The 18,812-nt window shown below is 38.6% G+C and overlaps 1 protein-coding gene across 7 annotated transcripts in view; it reads right to left on the bottom strand.

Moving 5' to 3' along the window:
• The window catches only part of LOC126184785 (phosphatidylinositol 4-phosphate 5-kinase type-1 alpha-like), a 314,413-nt gene that overhangs the window by 17,402 nt on the left and 278,199 nt on the right, over window positions 1-18,812 (bottom strand). For all 7 annotated transcript variants that reach the window (XM_049927350.1, XM_049927348.1, XM_049927349.1 and 4 more), the window contains one exon: window positions 16,551-16,651. In XM_049927350.1, the coding sequence (XP_049783307.1) occupies window positions 16,551-16,651 (101 nt within the window). The remainder of the gene's footprint in view (window positions 1-16,550; window positions 16,652-18,812) is intronic.

Raw genomic sequence — 18,812 nt, 5'->3', positions numbered from 1 at the left:
ACACAAGAAGGAAGTTTCACTATGTCCAATAGCATACATGATAAATTCAGCAGTACAGAATAACTAAACACCTAGTGCAGTTACTAAAGCCTCTCATAGGTCACTGCACACACCATGTCAAAGACTCAACTGAGTTTATGAAGCTGCTTCAGATGATAAATTTGGACAAGGACAATTTGGTCAGTTTTGACGTCATGTCTCTCTTCAAATGGGTAGCATTAGATGACTCCTTGACATTACTACAATTTGTTCATCATAAGAATAAACCTGATGTAAACAAACACAAACGCAATGAGTGGTTGGCAGCTGTAGCACACTTATACTGATGTTGTTACACTCTCAAAAATAGATCCTTATTTATTATTAGATATCTTGTTCCTATTTTATGGTAAATGAAACTTTAAGATATTTAAATGTATTAACAGCCATCAATGTTTTTCTGAATCATACATCAGCTTTATAGTTTTTATTAGGTGCTACTGATACGTAATCTGAAAATGGCTGACACTGCTTCCTGCTTCCTAGTGAAACATGCATGTAGTTAAAAATGTTCAGAAACAAATTGTTCTCAAAGTTTTTCACAGGTTTACAGAGAAAAATAAGCTACAAAGATTTCCGAGGACTTTATTTACTAAAATTAAGGCATTTATTATATATGTGATGAATAGCAGAATTGGTACCATTGTAGGTTCATGAACAGGAATAGTTCATAGATCGATGGTTTGCATCTCACTTTGGCCTTTTTTCATTCAGTTTGGATTAACTATGTCTTCTAAATGCAAAATCCATGAAACATATGTTAGTTAACACATATCTAATCATAATTTTTATGAAAAATTTATGTATTCTTGTTTCTAATTACATAGTGCACACAGAAATGCAGTTTCCATTGCAAATATAAGTTCTTGATTATCCAAAATCATTTCCAGAATGAGATTTTCACTCTGAGATTAATACAATATCACAAATTTAAATTTTAGGGCAAAAATGAAAAATCAAATACTCTTCATTTGGACTACATCCATTGTTTTATACCACAGATGTAGTCTAACATGAGTCGAATGGTAAGCATCCTAGAAAAATGGAAAACAATAATTTTCATGGTATAGAGCACACCATAAATGCTGTATTTTTACAGTTGTTAGTGTACAACTGCAATAACAACCAAACGGAATTGATCTGGAGCAAAGTTAAGTGATTAGTTGTGAGAAATAACAGGACGTTTAAGCTGCCAGATATTCTGGAACTAATGCACACAAAGCTTTGTCACACATCACTACTGAATGCTGGCACGATACATGATGGTACTTCATAAAAGAAGAGGGGCTAATGTGGCACTTGGATAGCTTAATGAATTCTACTGCTGGCTGACTCATTACCACTGTAGCAGATGACAGTTCCAGTACTGACATGTATTTGTCAGATCTGGATATGGAAAGAGTTCCAAGTTACCAGACAACTGACTGTAGTACCTTCAGTGGCTTCATTACTTAACTGTACAATGAAATCCCTGCAATATGGTTTTGAGTCACACACAGCTCACACAGAAAAATTACCATGATTTTAAGTTATTCATTATTTTTGTTTTTAATTACAATACTATGTTAACTAAGACTGAGAGCATGTTATGTTTTCTGTCTGGTTCCCTAAGAAGCGTGCAGTATTGCTGGAATTTTGCCGAATATTATTTTATTCTGTTCAAAAATTGACATTTTGAAGCAATGGTGTTTCTCTGCTAATCTCTGTTTAAATCTTAACTGCAGCTGACTGGACCAGCTGGCTGGCCTTTGCTGTCCACGTTAAATGCACAGGTAAAGCTGTTGTCCCGCATTATCATTCAGTCGAAATGTGCATAATGCACAGCATAAAACATATCCCTGTCATTGTACATGACTGTACTTGTGACAGCAGGCTTTCAATCCATGTGAAACAAAATCTAATGTGATTCCCGCAAACATGGAAAGAATACATGGTGTAGTTTACGTCAAGTTTACTCTTACGATGAACACAGTATAGGGGACAACTCTGATGGAGACATTGCGTGACCTGTTCCACCATGTGCAAGACCAGAGATGCAGATAAGACATGCTCTCCAGTCTAGCAGAAGAAGAAAATTGACAATCAGGAATAAGACATAAAGTGTCTGGTGTTCCTTCCGTATGATGGGGCATCCATGGCCAAGATTGCCAGGATATTGGAGAACAATAACATTAAAACTATTTTCCCCTCATTGGCTAAATTCAAAATGTGCATGGCTCAATGAAAGACAAACTCGGAGTACGGACACCTGGAGACTAAAGCATCAGTTGCGAGTATGACAAGCAATGTATCAGCCAGAGACAACGGTGTATTTCACAGAGGTGTTGGGCCCGACAAACTGGTTCTGGGATTTGATCATCGAAAAGGCAGTGGAGATATTGGTTCTTGATGATCTTATCAAATGGGATAATGGTTTTCAACTGAGCTCTGCAAAGGATGTAGTTCTAGCAAGAATATGTCAAGAGCACTCATATGTGAAAGCAGTAAAGGCCGTGGATGAAACATACAGGCAGAACCAGGATGTGTCGCCATGACCCTCCCTTTGCTGGGAGTCCATGACACCCCTTCTGGAGGCATGCGATAGGCCCAACCACTGCGGAAGAGACAGAGGAGCCTATGGTCTAGCTGCTATAAAGATATGAACTAGACATGACTCTTGACACTTCGCCTGAAGATGAAGAGTAGCTAACTTGTCAAAACACCACCACAGAATGACACCTCGACTAGGCTGGTGATTACAAACACTTCATCATTGACATTTGCCAAGAAAGCATGAATTCCCATCTTTACATATTCTGCTATCTGCAACTTGTAATGGTGAGAGACTTTAAATCTTGTCCTGTTTTTGTGTACAAACACAACACATAACAACTTTTCCTGAATCAAAGTAACACAGAAAAAAACAAATATTTATGATAACCACAACAATTGGAGTCAGTCATTTCAAAAAGTAGAAAGAAAAATGAGCATACACCACGATAGAAATGCTCTGAAAAAGTATGATTCCATGTAACAGTTTACTCAATATTTGCAATAGTAATTTATGCAACATAAGCCAGCAAAAATGTGTGAAAAGCAGATAGCAAACATTAACAGCAAGGATATTAATGCACAAAAATGATAGCTCAATTCGACATAGGACTGAAAAATGTTTCCCAACCTATTTGCATGCCATGGTTGAAAATAATAAAACAGAAATAGCACAGTTGATTTATACAAGGTGCTCTAAAATTCCTCTAACAAACTGCTTGGACTTGTAGATGGGACTGAGTAGACAACATTACAAATTGGAGCCCATGTTTGAAAACCACAGCATTTGCGCCTTTATCAAGTTCATTACCCACAATGTCTGACTCTATTGCATACCCTTTCTGCCACAATTATGCAATGGCCAGAAAGGAGTACCTTCACCATCAGCAGGTGCGACTGTGGTTCTCCAAGGAGACACAGCACACCCAAACTGGAAGAGGCCGTACTGCATCACATTGAAGAGGACCTGTCAACGAGTACACAAGCAACTGTGTATGCAATGGATGTTGCTCCCAGTACCATCTTGTATGTTCTGCATGACCAACAACCACATCATGACCAACAACCACATCCGTATCACCTTCAAGACTCCATACCACCTCTGACATCCACATACATGGGAATGAGGCTCAAACCAGGTTAGAGAGGTAGGACATCAGCTGATATGCCATTAGCACACACCACGATTAACCTGCTGCATACCTACACAGAAAGCATGTTCGCAAACAGCTGGGTTACAATTCAAAATATTGTCTACTCAGTTCGTAAGGACAATTATAGTGCACCCTGTATGTCATTATGTTGAGTAACTATCCCTGGAATGTTAAAATAGTTATTACAACACATAAAGCTCCCAATCCAGAACTATTTTGGTGTCACCACAACTATTACGATCATTACAATTCTGCCACCTAAGTACCTTGAAAATCAATAAATAATCTTTATCGGCATATATTGGGAGGAATTATGACTACACAACTAATGCAACTATTTCGTTTAGGAATGTGATAAGTATATTTAACATGAAGTCTTTCTCATACATAATGCCTTAGCACTTACAGAGGAAGACAGTATAAAGTAATTTAAGTCTATCTGACAATATTGTGAAAACAATTTAAGTTTTCAACCAAAGGCCTTCATTTAAAGGAGGACACACACACACACACACACACACACACACACACACACACACACACACACAGAGTCTCTGGCCGCTGAGAACAGACTGATTGGAAGGGGGGGAGAAGCAATCTGATTGGGGTGGGGAGGGGGAAGGATAGCATGGTACACATGGGGAAAAGTGCAGTGTTGCTTGTGGGAGGATGAGCATACAGGGATGTGGTGGGGACAGGGTAAGGCCATTAGGTGCAGTTGAGTAGTTCAGGGGGGGGGGGGGGGCGGGGGGAGACGAAGAATGGTAAAGGAAAGAAGTCAAGGAGGGAAGAAAAGACTAGTGGGTGTGTTGGTGGAATAGAACGCTGTACAGTATTGGAGTGGGAGCATACAAGGGGACATGTGGGTGAAGGACAGGGGCTATTGAAATTTGAGGCAAAGGGGGTTATGGGAACGTAGGATATATTGCAAGGAATGTAGGATATACTGCAGGAAGACTTCTCACCTAGCAATTCCGAAAAGCTGGTATTCATAGGAAAAATACATATGGCACAGGTTGTGAAGCAGTCACTGACGAGAAGCACACTGTGTTGGGCAGCATGATCAACAACTGGGTGGTCCAGCTGTTTTTTGTTTATGGTATGGCAGTGACCATTCATGCAGACAGACAGCTTGTTGGTTCTCATGCCCACATACAAAGCAACACAGTTACTGCAGCTTAGTTCATAAATGGCATGACTGCTTTCACGGGTATCCCTGCCTTTGGTGGGATAAGTGATGCCTGTGACGGCCTGGAGTAGGTACTGGTAAGAGGATGTATGGAACAGATATTGCATCTAGGTCTATTGCAGGGATATGAGCCATGAGGTAAGGGGTTGGGGGTTGGGGTTGGGGGTAGGTGAGGAGTAAGGATGGACAAGGATACTGCATAGGTTTGGTGGACTGCAGAATACCACTGTGGGAAGGATGGAAAAGATAGTGCGTAGGACATTCCTCATTTCAGGGCCTGAGGAGAGTGAGTCAGAGCCCTGGTAGAAAATATGATTCGGTTGTTCCAGTACTGGGTGGTAATGAATCACAAGGGGAGCGCTCCTTTTTGGCCAGATGGTGGAAATGTGGGAGGTGTTGGAACTGGGCAGACAAGGCATGGGAGATGTGTTTCTATACAAGGTTGGGAATGTAATTTTGATCTGTTGAAGGTCTCAGCAGTATGGAATGGGTGGCAATTCTCAAAGAGGAGGTACTGCTGATGGTTGGTAGGTTTGCTTTGGATGGAGGTACTTATGTACGAGGGCAGTTCAATAAGTAATGCAACACATTTTTTTTCTCAGCCAATTTTGGTTGAAAAAACCGGAAATTTCTTGTGGAATATTTTCAAACATTCCCGCTTCATCTCGTATAGTTTCATTGACTTCCGACAGGTGGCAGCGCTGTACGGAGCTGTTAAAATGGCGTCTGTAACGGATGTGCGTTGCAAACAACGGGCAGTGATCGAGTTTCTTTTGGCGGAAAACCAGGGCATCTCAGATATTCATAGGCGCTTGCAGAATGTCTACGGTGATCTGGCAGTGGACAAAAGCACGGTGAGTCGTTGGGCAAAGCGTGTGTCATCATCGCCGCAAGGTCAAGCAAGACTGTCTGATATCCCACGTGGGGGCCGGCCGTGCACAGCTGTGACTCCTGCAATGGCGGAGCGTGCGAACACACTCGTTCGAGATGATCGACGGATCACCATCAAACAACTCAGTGCTCAACTTGACATCTCTGTTGGTAGTGCTGTCACAATTGTTCACCAGTTGGGATATTCAAAGGTTTGTTCCCGCTGGGTCCCTCGTTGTCTAACTGAACACCATAAAGAGCAAAGGAGAACCATCTGTGCGGAATTGCTTGCTCGTTATGTGGCTGAGGGTGACAATTTCTTGTCAAAGATTGTTACAGGCGATGAAACATGGCTTCATCACTTCGAACCTGAAACAAAACGGCAATCAATGGAGTGGCGCCACACCCACTCCCCTACCAAGAAAAAGTTTAAAGCAATACCCTCAGCCGGTAAAGTCATGGTTACAGTCTTCTGGGACGCTGAAGGGGTTATTCTGTTCGATGTCCTTCCCCATGGTCAAACGATCAACTCTGAAGTGTATTGTGCTACTCTTCAGAAATTGAAGAAACGACTTCAGCGTGTTCGTAGGCACAAAAATCTGATCGAACTTCTCCTTCTTCATGACAACGCACGACCTCACACAAGTCTTCGCACCCGAGAGCAGCTCACAAAACTTCAGTGGACTGTTCTTCCTCATGCACCCTACAGCCCCGATCTCGCACCGTCGGATTTCCATATGTTTGGCCCAATGAAGGACGCAATCCGTGGGAGGCACTACGCGGATGATGAAGAAGTTATTGATGCAGTACGACGTTGGCTCCGACATCGACCAGTGGAATGGTACCGTGCAGGCATACAGGCCCTCATTTCAAGGTGGCGTAAGGCTGTAGCATTGAAAGGAGATTACGTTGAAAAATAGTGTTGTGTAGCTAAAAGATTGGGGAATAACCTGGTGTATTTCAATGCTGAATAAAACAACCCCTGTTTCAGAAAAAAAATGTGTTGCATTACTTATTGAACTGCCCTCGTATCTTTGAGATGCAGGTCAACTTCGAGGATGGTAGCTTGTCGGTTTGAGGAGGACCAGTTGACATGAATGGGTGAGAAGGTGTTGAGATTCTGGAAGAATGTGGTTAGACTGTCCTTACCCTCAGCCCAGATCATGAAGATGTCATCAATGAACCCGAACCAAGTGAAGCGTTTGGGATTCTGATTGGTTAGGAAAGATTCCACTAGATGGCCTGTGAATAGATTGGCATACGATGGCGCCATGCAGGTGCCTGTTTTTGTGCCACAGATATGTCTGTAGGTGATACCTTCAAAGGTGAATTAATTATGAGTGAGGATGTAGTTTGTCTTGGTGACCATTTTGAATTTAGAAGAAGGCCTTTTGATTGAAAGCTTACATGTTCAGCAGTCATTTTGTTGTGCCTGTCTGTGACTCAACGTCTCCTCTGTATGGTGAGTATTAATCTATCCTTTTCATAATTCACAGTGTCCATATAGTCTGGGAACACTTTCAATTACTTATTGCACATGAACTAAACATTGTACATATGTCATACATATTGCATTTTGAAGAGAAACACTGAAAGTTTTTTTTTTTACAAAAACGTTCAATATGCAAACCATGAGTGACCCGGCAGACGTCAATACGGTAATTGAATTCTTGCCATACCCGTCCCAGCATGGCATTGTCGACTGTGACAGCCACTTCCTATATTCTACCCTGGAGCTCTGCTACATCATGTGGTAGAGGCAGTACATACACCTTATCTTTAATGTGTCCCTAAAGAAAAAAGTGACACAGAGTGAGATCTGGTGATCGGGGAGGCCATTTCATGAAACAGCTGTCCCCTTCTGTAGCACAACCGATCCATCGATGTGGCAGCTCCGTGTTCAGGTACCCACAAATGCTTCTGTCGAAGGGCTCTCCACACTGTCATTGGAGCCATTTCGATTTCTTTGGACTACTCCTGAATGAGACATTCGTACGCGCTCCACATTCACTTCACTCACAGTTGGATGTCCACTACTCTTTTCTGGGCGCAACAACCTGTCTTAATGAATTTGTTGTGCCCGTGGTAAATGGCCTTCCTTGTTGGTAGCTCCTTATAAACATCCTTTGAACAGCTGTTAGCACACTTGTTTTTGTTGAACTCCAACATGCAGAAAGCTCACTCTGCACCTGAAATTGCCATGTTTGCGAACAACTTTCAGGGTTTCTCTTCAAAATGACATATGTATGATATCTGTACAATGTTTTGTTTGGTTCTTGTGCAATAAATAATTGAAAGTGTTCCCAGACTTTATGTACACCCTGTATTGTACTTATTCCACCCTGGATTCTCCATTGTTTAAATTTGTTTGAAAGTGACTGAAATATTTCTTAGAAATTTATAGCCACAATCCATTTTGCACGAACTGGGTCACAGTGAAGAATCAACAGTTCTATCTACCACTAATTATATAAATCTCCTCTTCCATTTTTACAGGCTGTGGATATCCACCCACATTCAAGCCTTCACAATGCAAAAAATAAATGACTTATAAGCAGAAACGATATTTATTTCTGAGCACCTGCAGTGCGGTATGAATATTTAAGAAAAGACTGGTCTGTTATCAACAAAAAGAAAATGTATTACATTATGAATTTCAGAACAACTACAACTGTATTGTAGTGGGAAAAAATTCCACCTTTTTGTCCATGTGCCTCATTAGATCTGACATTAATATGAAGCATTAAATACAAATGTACATTTAATTCTGACTTCTCCCACTTTATTAAATTGATACTTTCGCTATCCATTATTTATGCTGGTTGGGGTACACAACACAAGAAATAGAAAGCTGAGATTAAAATAACATCAGTAAGGTGGCAACTAAAAATGTTGTCACATAGCAATAATTTTGGAGAGATATTGATACTTTATGCCTAACATCTCCACTGTTTCTCCAACTAAAATGATTGATAGGAAACCAACTAATGGGATGATGACGGAATGGTGGACTTAACATTAATAGTTCCTCACATACATTATAGCAAACATACAGCCAAAAGCAACGTGATGCAGAGAACACGAACTGGAGTACACAACAGCAGTCTTAACTGATAGAAATATGTTTTAATGTGGTAAGAAAACTAATGAGACATTAATATTGGGCAGAAATGTTACGGGTGTGGTAAGAAGACTAATGAGACATTAATATTAGGCAGAAATGTTACGATAGACATGGAAGATAGAGGTAAGATATGAACAGCTCAGAGAGAATGCTGCCGACATTCTGTAAATGTTATTGATGTGTTCTAGAATTTCTTCTTGTTTCCTTTTCTGTAGGTAACTAATAATTAGAGCACATAGTCAAAATGGATTGTGCATGAACTGAACATCAAAATAAAGTTAGTTTAAACTGAAAAACTGAAAGTAATGATACATCAAAACTTGCAAAACAAATACTTGTACATTATCTGATCAAATGTATCCAGATTGTTATTACTGGAATTTAATTTGTGGTGTGTCCTCTCTTCACCTTTATGACAGCTTGAACTCAACTGGAGACTCTTTCAGCGAGGTGTCTGGATGCCTGCAGAGGAGTAGCAACAGTCCATTCTTCCTCAAGAGTTGAAACCAGAGAAAAAAATGGTTCAAATGGCTCTGAGCACTATGGGACTTAACTGCTGAGGTCATCAGTCCCCTAGAACTTAGAACTACTTAAACCTAATTAACCTAAGGACATCACACACATCCATGCCCAAGGCAGGATTCGAACCTGCGACCGCAGCGGTTGCGCGGTTCCAGACTGTAGCATCTAGAACTGCTTGGCCACTCCGGCCGGCAAAACCAGAGAAGGTAGTGATGTTGGACACTGAGGTCTGGAACAAAGTTGACATTCTAACTCATCCCAAAGGTGTTCCACTGGATTCAGGGTGGGAATCTGGGCACGCCAGTCCATTTGAGGAATGTAACTGCCTCACAGATGATGCTTTATGACAGGGTGCACTGTCATGCTGATACAAGCAATCATCATCTCCAAACTGTTCCTCTAATGTACACAATATCCTTCGTTTCCTGTCATCCAGTGACCAGTGGTACATCCCTTTACACCAGATCAAGTGTCGTGTAACACTGAGTACACAAATGTGTGTGTGGCTTATGAGGAGCTACTCAGCCGTAAAATAACCCATTCTCTATAACTCCCTGCCCACAGTCACTGTGCTAGCTGGACAATTGGTAGCACTTTGGAGCTTAAGAGTGATTCCTTCCCCTGATTTAATACTATTATTCTTTTTACACAACTCGCCCCCCCCCCCCCCCCCCCCTCTATGTTTGATGGTCCCTGTCCATCAGTACATGAGCTCTGTCCGGTCTTGGTTCTGCTGTGGTTGTTCCTTTGCATTTACGCTCCATAATCCTATCACCAACAGTTGATTTCAGCAGCTTTAGATTGGTTGAAATGTTCCTCGTGGATTTGTTATTCAGGACACACAAAATGACTAGTGAGCAAGTTATGTAGCTGCTTCTCAACCAACAATGCAACACTTTCTGTCTCCTTTTTACTGGCATGTCTGACTCTCATGAGAACTATTGGTCAATTGTTCATTACATGTGGATGACTGGAAACTTTTGATCAGATACTGTATATGGGAAGGAAGACAGTAAGATAGAGAGGGGAGTGATAATAAAGTAAAGAAACAAGATGGAGAAATTCTATGAAGACAAATTATGGCAGTTGTGATGCAGCTGGAAAATGAAGCTGGTTATGGTGTAAAAAAAAGAAAAGGGTTGTAGCACTGGCCTGTAAGATCAGTTACACAGATACCAAAAACTGCTTTTAGGAACATGGAAATTTGGATCAACATAATGAAATTATAGCTTAACTAAGAAAGAATTGCAACTACAAAAACAGAAACAGTTGCGTTAGTAACAAGATTATATATATATATATATATGTCTGCTTGTGTCTGTATATGTGTGGATGGATATGTGTGTGTGTGTGTGTGTGTGTGTGTGTGTGTGTGTGTGTGTGCGCGCGCGAGTGTATACCCGTCCCTTTTTCCCCTAAGGTAAGTCTTTCCGCTCCCGGGACTGAAATGACTCCTTACCCTCTCCCTTAAAACCCACATCCTTTCGTCTTTCCCTCTCCTTCCCTCTTTCTGATGAGGCAACAGTTTGTTGCGAAAGCTTGAATTTTGTGTGTATGTTTGTGTTCGTTTGTGTGTCTGTCGACCTGCCAGCACTTTCATTTGGTAAGTCACATCATCTTTGTTTTTAGGTATATATATATATAAAAAGAAAGATGATGAGACTTACCAAACAAAAGCGCGCTGGCAGGTTGATAGACACACAAACAAACACAAACATACACACAAAATTCTAGCTTTCGCAATCAACGGTTGCCACGTCAGGAAAGAGGGAAGGAGAGGAAAGACGAAAGGATTTGGGTTTTAAGGGAGAGGGTAAGGAGTCATTCCAATCCCGGGAGCAGAAAGACTTACCTTAGGGGGGAAAAGAGGATGGGTATACACTCGCGCACACACACACACACACACACACACACACACACACACACACACATCCATCCACACACATACAGACACAAGCAGACATTTGATATATGTCTGCTTGTGTCTGTATGTGTGTGATGGATATGTGTGTGTGTGCGCGAGTGTATACCCGTCCTTTTTTCCCCCCAAGGTAAGTCTTTCCGCTCCCGGGATTGGAATGACTCCTTACCCTCTCCCTTAAAACCCAAATCCTTTCGTCTTTCCCTCTCCTTCCCTCTTTCCTGATGAGGCAACCATTGGTTGCGAAAGCTAGAATTTTGTGTGTATGTTTGTGTGTCTATCGACCTGCCAGCGCTTTTGTTTGGTAAGTCTCATCATCTTTCTTTTTAGATATATTTTTCCCACGTGGAATGTTTCCCTCTCTCTCTCTCTCTCTCTCTCTCTCTCTATATATATATATATATATATATATATATATAATGGAAATCAAGTTTGAATGGAATAAGTCCATTACAAATCACTGTAACACAGATTTTGTGTGAACACTACATTAGGAAAAAAAATGGGTATAGAAAGTAAATATGTATATGACTAATACCTTTGTAATGATATATTTAACAACTGCAATTATAAGATTTGTAAAGAAGATATTGATGTTCATTTGAAATGTACCTGATAATGAAAGGACACAGAAATGCATATAAAAGTGCATCCATTGCTACAAAGCAAAACAAGGTAATTGGTCCCAAGGGATATTGCCAGGTATAGGGTTAAGGTTATATCTCTACTTCCCATCCTTTTCTTTGCTGAAATCTCATATTCTACAACACAGTTTTTTAAAAAGAAGAAATGCAGTTTTCAAGTATAGTGGAAAGAACTAACTGGTTGTCTATCACCAAATGAACCATACCAAAGTGTCCTTGGAATAATTTAGGTTAATAATAACAAACCAAAATTATATTAACTGGACTATATGTTGATGTCAACTCCAACTGAAGAAGCACTCTGTGGCCTATACTCAATATTAAAGTTTTACATGAAGGAAACATTCTTAAAATAAAATACCTAGCAGCAAATGTGGAATTCCTTCAAATGAAGACAACAGCCAGCATGATTGTACTTGCGTATATTTCTCAGTAGTAATGTATGCCTCCCTCTATGTGGTGAGTAGCTATCTATCCTTTCAATATTTTTGTTAATACAGGAAGCAGTAATACAGAAGACTAACAGAGTTTTGAAAGATCAAAAAGAAAATGATTACAAGAAAAAGGTAACAGAAGGATGGCCAGCTGTAATATACAGACATGGAGAAGTTAAGAGAGAAAGCAAGGGCAAAAGGGCATAGGACAAGGAAAAAAGTATAGAAGGGAGAGGAATTGTGAAGCTGATCAACATAGTAGGTATCTCAAGAGAACAGAGACAAAGATAAAAAAACACAGTGTTTAGCATAAGATCATTGAGAAGTTTTACTAAAAATTTTTAATTACAAATAGGCTCACAAATAAAACAGGCAACAAAAGTCCCACAAAAATTTTAATTATCGCCTTTACAGTGGAAAATGAATACATTTTCAACAAAATGGCACTTGTCATACTGTAATTCAAGTGGAGAAGAAAACAAATTGTATACAGAGTCAATAAATGCTATGTTAAAGACTGCAATGAACTGTGGAAGAGTCTACTTCTTCCATTTACATTATACAGCAGTTACATAGCTTTCAGTGTGGCCAATGCAAACAACTGCTGCTCATTTATGTGAGTTACTAATGGCAAATGTGATATCCAGTTGCAAAGGTAACTGATGCTTTACCACTTTCTGCCACTAGATCCTCCCTTTCATCCTCTCTGCCTTTCAAAACAAGCTTTTCTGAGCTGTGCAAATGAGACTTACATCTCTAGCACATGAAATGCTCCTGCAACTTCTCTAGTCTCAGTTTCCACAATTACCTGCCTCTCCAGAATCTCCTCATCCGCTTCCCCCCTCCCCCCCTCCTCTCCTCTTCCTTTTCTGTCACCATATCAACCCTCTCCGCCAATAATTTCTGAGCTCTTCCAAATCCCCTAATTCCTTAGACTTATGAATTTCTTTTCATTTCTTATAATTTTTGTTTCGTCCTTCTTGGGTACTATTCTCTCATCCTCAAGCCCCTCACTGTTTTTCAACCACATTGTATTTCCTGCGTAACACTCCTGCAAGGAAATGTCTTCATTTATGCACTGTATTATTTTCTCCACTGTGAGAGTAGATGTGAACTTTGTAGTAAAATAAAAGCAATTTTTGGTTATCAACACAGAACTCTGCCAGAAGTGCTTTCAGTGTGACTAACTGCACTACTTGGAACACGCAGAACTATCACTTAGCTAATATTTTTATTTGTACAATACATGATAATGTTTTGTATACATGTACAAAGAAGACAAACTGTAGAGGAAAGAAGAGGACTGGTTGTGTGAGAAAATAATAATAAGAATAAGGGACACATAGCAGAATTGACTATCTAATCAAACTGAGTGCCAAAGCGAGAAACCCGTGTTACCATGTTACACATCAAATGCACCAGAAGGGATCTATGCACTTCCACTTCATCACTCAGCATTTAACGATTCATTTATATTGCAAACTTCACTGTTATGAGAATGATGACCACATCTTGCACATTTAGTCTGGTAGTTAGTTTGTTATCAAGATCATGATCAGTGTCATTATATCACAGCCAAAGTATTAGAAGTGAAACACTCATTCAATAGATCTATTATCTAAGAATTATGTTTGTTCGGACTGTATATTTCTGTCTAAAGGCTATATTCTTTCTTTTGTGCAGAGACTTACATGTTATATCCAAAGCAGATATGTTGATTATGTAAGGATCTCAACATGTAATCTTCCTTTTGCTCAATAACAACTTGGTCATTGGCAGGTCATAAGACAGCAGGTTTTCTGTTTTAAATATTATTTGTGTGCCAAGGCATGAGCTTTTTATGACATTCATAAGATGGAGACGATACCCTTGTTTAATCACGATATCACAAAGGAGTGATCTTTTGATTGCCAAAAGGCTTTTTTGTAATGAATGAATGCCAGGTGTGTGACTCATGGTTGAATTCTCTTCTTCTCTTAATCAGTATTTTCAAACAAAGTGTTTTGTTTATGCATGACTGATCCTTTCTAAACCCTGCTTATTCTTCAACCAACATAGCATCTGACGTAGAATGTAATCTTTCATTAATTAGTTTTTCATATACTTTATGAGTGGTGTTTAATAAACTTGTCCCCCAGTTGTCTATTGTTATTCTTCTTTCAATTTTTTAAAATGTAGATATCACCTAGGGCTTCCTCATGCTATAAGGAATTTTGGAGCAGTGCCAGCATGTATTAAATAGGTGCAACAATGTTAATTTTAAAGGATTTATTGGCACATTTCAATAGTTCTGAAGTTATTCCACCGAAACAAATCGCTTTAGACTTTTTTGATGTCCTAAGCAAATTTTCTAGTTTTTTAATTGTTATGTAATCATCACTTCTTTCTTCCAAGTTTGTTTTTAATTCCTTGAAGATGTCGCCAAATCATAACTTTTTGTAACACTGTACCGAGTGAGTGACTGGTTTTAAATTCTGATTAACTTTTTCCCTTCCTTCTTGGCTAAGACATTTCTTTATTATGTACCTCATTATTTGTGGCCTGTGCACATTATCCTTTATTCTGCAAACAAATCTGTTTACCACCCCTCTGGTGCTTATCAGATAATATTCTTTGTGAATTCTGTTTTTGTTTATATGTTATATAAGCTTCGTTCCCCCCATCTGGAGATACTTATGATGGGTTGCCTGTTTATCTCTTATTGGTTTTTCCTTTTTTTCTATTTTTTGATGTGCTTCCTTAACCCCTTCTTGCCAAGAAATTTGCTGACTACTTTTGTCCAAAGATTTTTTTACATTAATTCATTCAAGTTATAAAGTTTCACTGATTGGGACTGTCTGTATATGTTCAGTCAGTCTTCCCTGAAACATATCATGTGAACTTTCTTCCTGTAGTAACTAAACTTCACACATCTCAGGTCTTGCTACTTTCACTGTGTTATTTCATAATTTCCTCAATGTTAGCCAAATTTCTATCTTCAAAACCATGATGTAATAGTTGCCATTAATTTTAAGGCCACTAAATACATGGGTACCCCTCTCACTTATGAAGCCATTTGTCTATTAATGACAACTTTCTCAGTTCGCCATTCAAACTTCTCTTCAGTCTCTACTAACTACCCACTCCCTTCGACACCACATATTATGATTTGTGCAGTATGCTTTCACATGATGATACTTTTCTTGTGTCCTCCCAGCCTAGATTACAAAACAATTCCCTTCATCTTGGAACATTTCCAGTTTACTGACTTGCCATTCCCCATTCCTCTTACACACATCATAAATTAACAATATTCTGTAAGGCTGATAAAGGGGATCTTTGTTTGGTGCTCATGCCTACCTTATGAATAGGTTATGAGAGAAGTTTCCTACACTTGTCTTATTACAATTTCATCCCAAGCAGTTTGTGTCCTCCTTCAATAGCTTACTGAAGAATAAGAGATTAGACTGTGAGAGACGTATAGCACCAAACATATGAAAATCTTTGGGAGAGAAAATCTCTCCAAAAATTAAGAATGCTGATACGATATGCCAAGTACAGAGATAAATGATGCAATTAAATGAAGTCATACATCTAAATAATAATAAAATGATGACATTAAAACTGCCACCAACCATACAACATATTGATTATTCTTGTTTCATTCCACCACAAACTTTGTTACATAAATTAGGAACCAATCACATACTTACATTAGCACAAAACACTATGTTGCAAAAGATGGGATCTATTATTAGTAAACAAAGACATTTCAAATTAGTAGCTTCTTCCCTACCACTAATCAGAAAAAACACAAATCTCATACTTTAAACTTAGGGTCTCAAAAATGTTTACTGCACTATTTGTAACAAGCACTCCCCCCTTTCACTCCTTTGGGTTTAATGGATATGAAATTAAGTAGAGAGGAAGAAACAACAAAGCTGATACAATCATTCACACATTACTTCCACGACATTTTTTGCATTTCATAAAACTGAGCAAATCAAGTCCTGCAGCCTATTTAAATGAAGGATGCATTTACTTCCTACATATTCATTCACAAGACACATTGCTCAAATGAAATAGTCTACTCATATTCTATGACTATTTATGTGGATGTATGTACTAGTATGAGAGGTGCTCACCATTTCTGAGCTGAGACAATCAAGAGAATCTTCAAGGGAGGCTGATTTAGGTCCTTCGTTGCTGCGAGGAGTGAGGTTTCTAACCGATGTTGCTGCGCAACCTAAGCATGAAATAAATGAATGGATAAATAATCATACATAAAATGCTAACTCAAAGAAGAGGACAAAACTAAAAAAGCCTTATCACATAAAGATACATGCTAAAAACAATATCACCCAAGGTGGTGATGAATAATTATATCCTACAAATAAAGGATAAGCAAGGAGTTGCTAAAAATGCAGAAATATTGAATAGTTTGAGCTAGAAAGTAACCGGGAACAATGTTTTAAACTATTTTCAGTCTGTAAGCACTTAAACATTTTTTTAAAAATATTTAGCTTCACCTAAATTTATGAATCACGTTGTTTCCCACTGCTTCAACAATACTAATATGATATGTACTAGTACATATAAATAACTATGTAAGAAAATTAACATAATTAGTTCAAAATACAGGTTTTTAGTACTGCAAGTGTGACACACCAACACATTTTTGCTTAGGCTATAGTTTATTTGTTGCAGTAACAATAATTCATATTTTTGCAAAGTCATTGAGTCTGAAAGCTTGTTTAGCCTATGTGCTTTGACAACAGAAACAGAAGTGATTTCTTAATGCTTCAATGATTTCCCAGATACTCTATGTACTTCAGGACATAGAATACTGAAACTAAAAATAGTGGAACTATGCAAGTTATTTTTTTTACAACTCTCTGTTTTGCAGTGTGTACTGTGTCAGCAATGGATCCCGCAATCTAGTGAAGAAGGATTTACAACAGATAACAACAATGTGAAGATGCATACTTCAAACCTTTTTTCTTACATAAGTGACATTAATTCTGAGATAGAAATGCAAATAAACCTGTTCTTTGCAAGACGCAAAACAACACTTCACAATGATAATCCCTAGCAAAAGACCAAGATATGTTATTGCAAAATAAGTAATATTACTAGTACCTTTTCTGCTAACAAGTCAAACACTTCTTCACCAATAGTTTAAAGTACGATGTCTCTAAATCTCCCCCACTCAACCAGCTCATCATTCTCTAATATAAATAAGACTTGAACAAAATAGAAAGCTTCAATGTTTATATTTTCAAGAACCAGGTTTTTTGCAACAAAAAATGTGCAAAATTTCATCCTTATCCATGACCCATAACTGCTGACCAACACTTGCAAAGAAAAGCATGATGTCTTTGCCTTTATTTTTAATAGTTTTAGAGTTTTGAATAGCAATGAGAAGGCAGCAGCTGTCGCAGCATCGAAGGAACATATAGAACAGATATTTTAACCAATAAACTTTTATGCTAGAAAAATATTTGTGCTAGAATTAACATAATCTAATTTAAGACACGCACTAGTGAATTTACACTGCATAAATGCATATTTATCAGGCATTTTAATAGCAATATTTCTTAACCCCAATAAAAACTATATTTAAAATTGTTAAAATAACTTTGGAAATTCAATCAACAAAATTATTAAATTATGAGAAAAAACTGTTGGTGTCCTTAGGGAGAAAGGAACTAATAATTCTGAAAGAAAGAATGGAATTACAGAGTTGTGTACTATTACTTTTGTATGTGTCCATTGGTAGTGCTAAATATTTCACCTCCAAAAGGTTATTACTCACCAGCATTTTTATAACATAATTTAATAATTTTTTTAAAAACATCTATGTGAAGAAATAGAAAAAAATGGGGTCAAGTAAAAAGGGTGGAGCTGGATGTGGGGGCGGATAAGTGAAAAGGGTGTTGACAATAACAGGACTGGTTAAGGTAAGCCGCAATTTGAAACCTTCTCTCCCTGAATTAGAGTCGAGTCTTATCCACTGCCACACCTCATTTGGAGCGGGCATTGGAATCAAGTACACATTGTAAAGGAAGTTTCCACGGATGGAATTCTGATGTACCATTGCTCGGATAAAGTGTGTAATTCAGCTGCATAGTGAAGCAGAAAGCAATGTGAAACTGATTACAGTATAGAGGAAAGATGATTCGCATCAACTTTTAGGTGGTTGCTAGTTGACTATCTGAGAGACAGCCAATGTCTTTCAAGATGAAATGCACACATTTGAGAAATATATTTCAGATGTAGATTAACCAAACACAATAAACATTCTGCAGGCATTTCAAAATCATGCCACAGCTGATGCCTTCTCAGTGCGTGTCAAAACTCTAAAACTGTTAAAAATAAAGAAATGGAAAAATCTATGTAGGTGAGGG

The sequence above is a fragment of the Schistocerca cancellata genome, chromosome 4, assembly GCF_023864275.1.
Source record: "Schistocerca cancellata isolate TAMUIC-IGC-003103 chromosome 4, iqSchCanc2.1, whole genome shotgun sequence".
NCBI lineage: Eukaryota > Metazoa > Arthropoda > Insecta > Orthoptera > Acrididae > Schistocerca > Schistocerca cancellata.
This window is presented reverse-complemented; position numbering and strand designations above follow the sequence as displayed.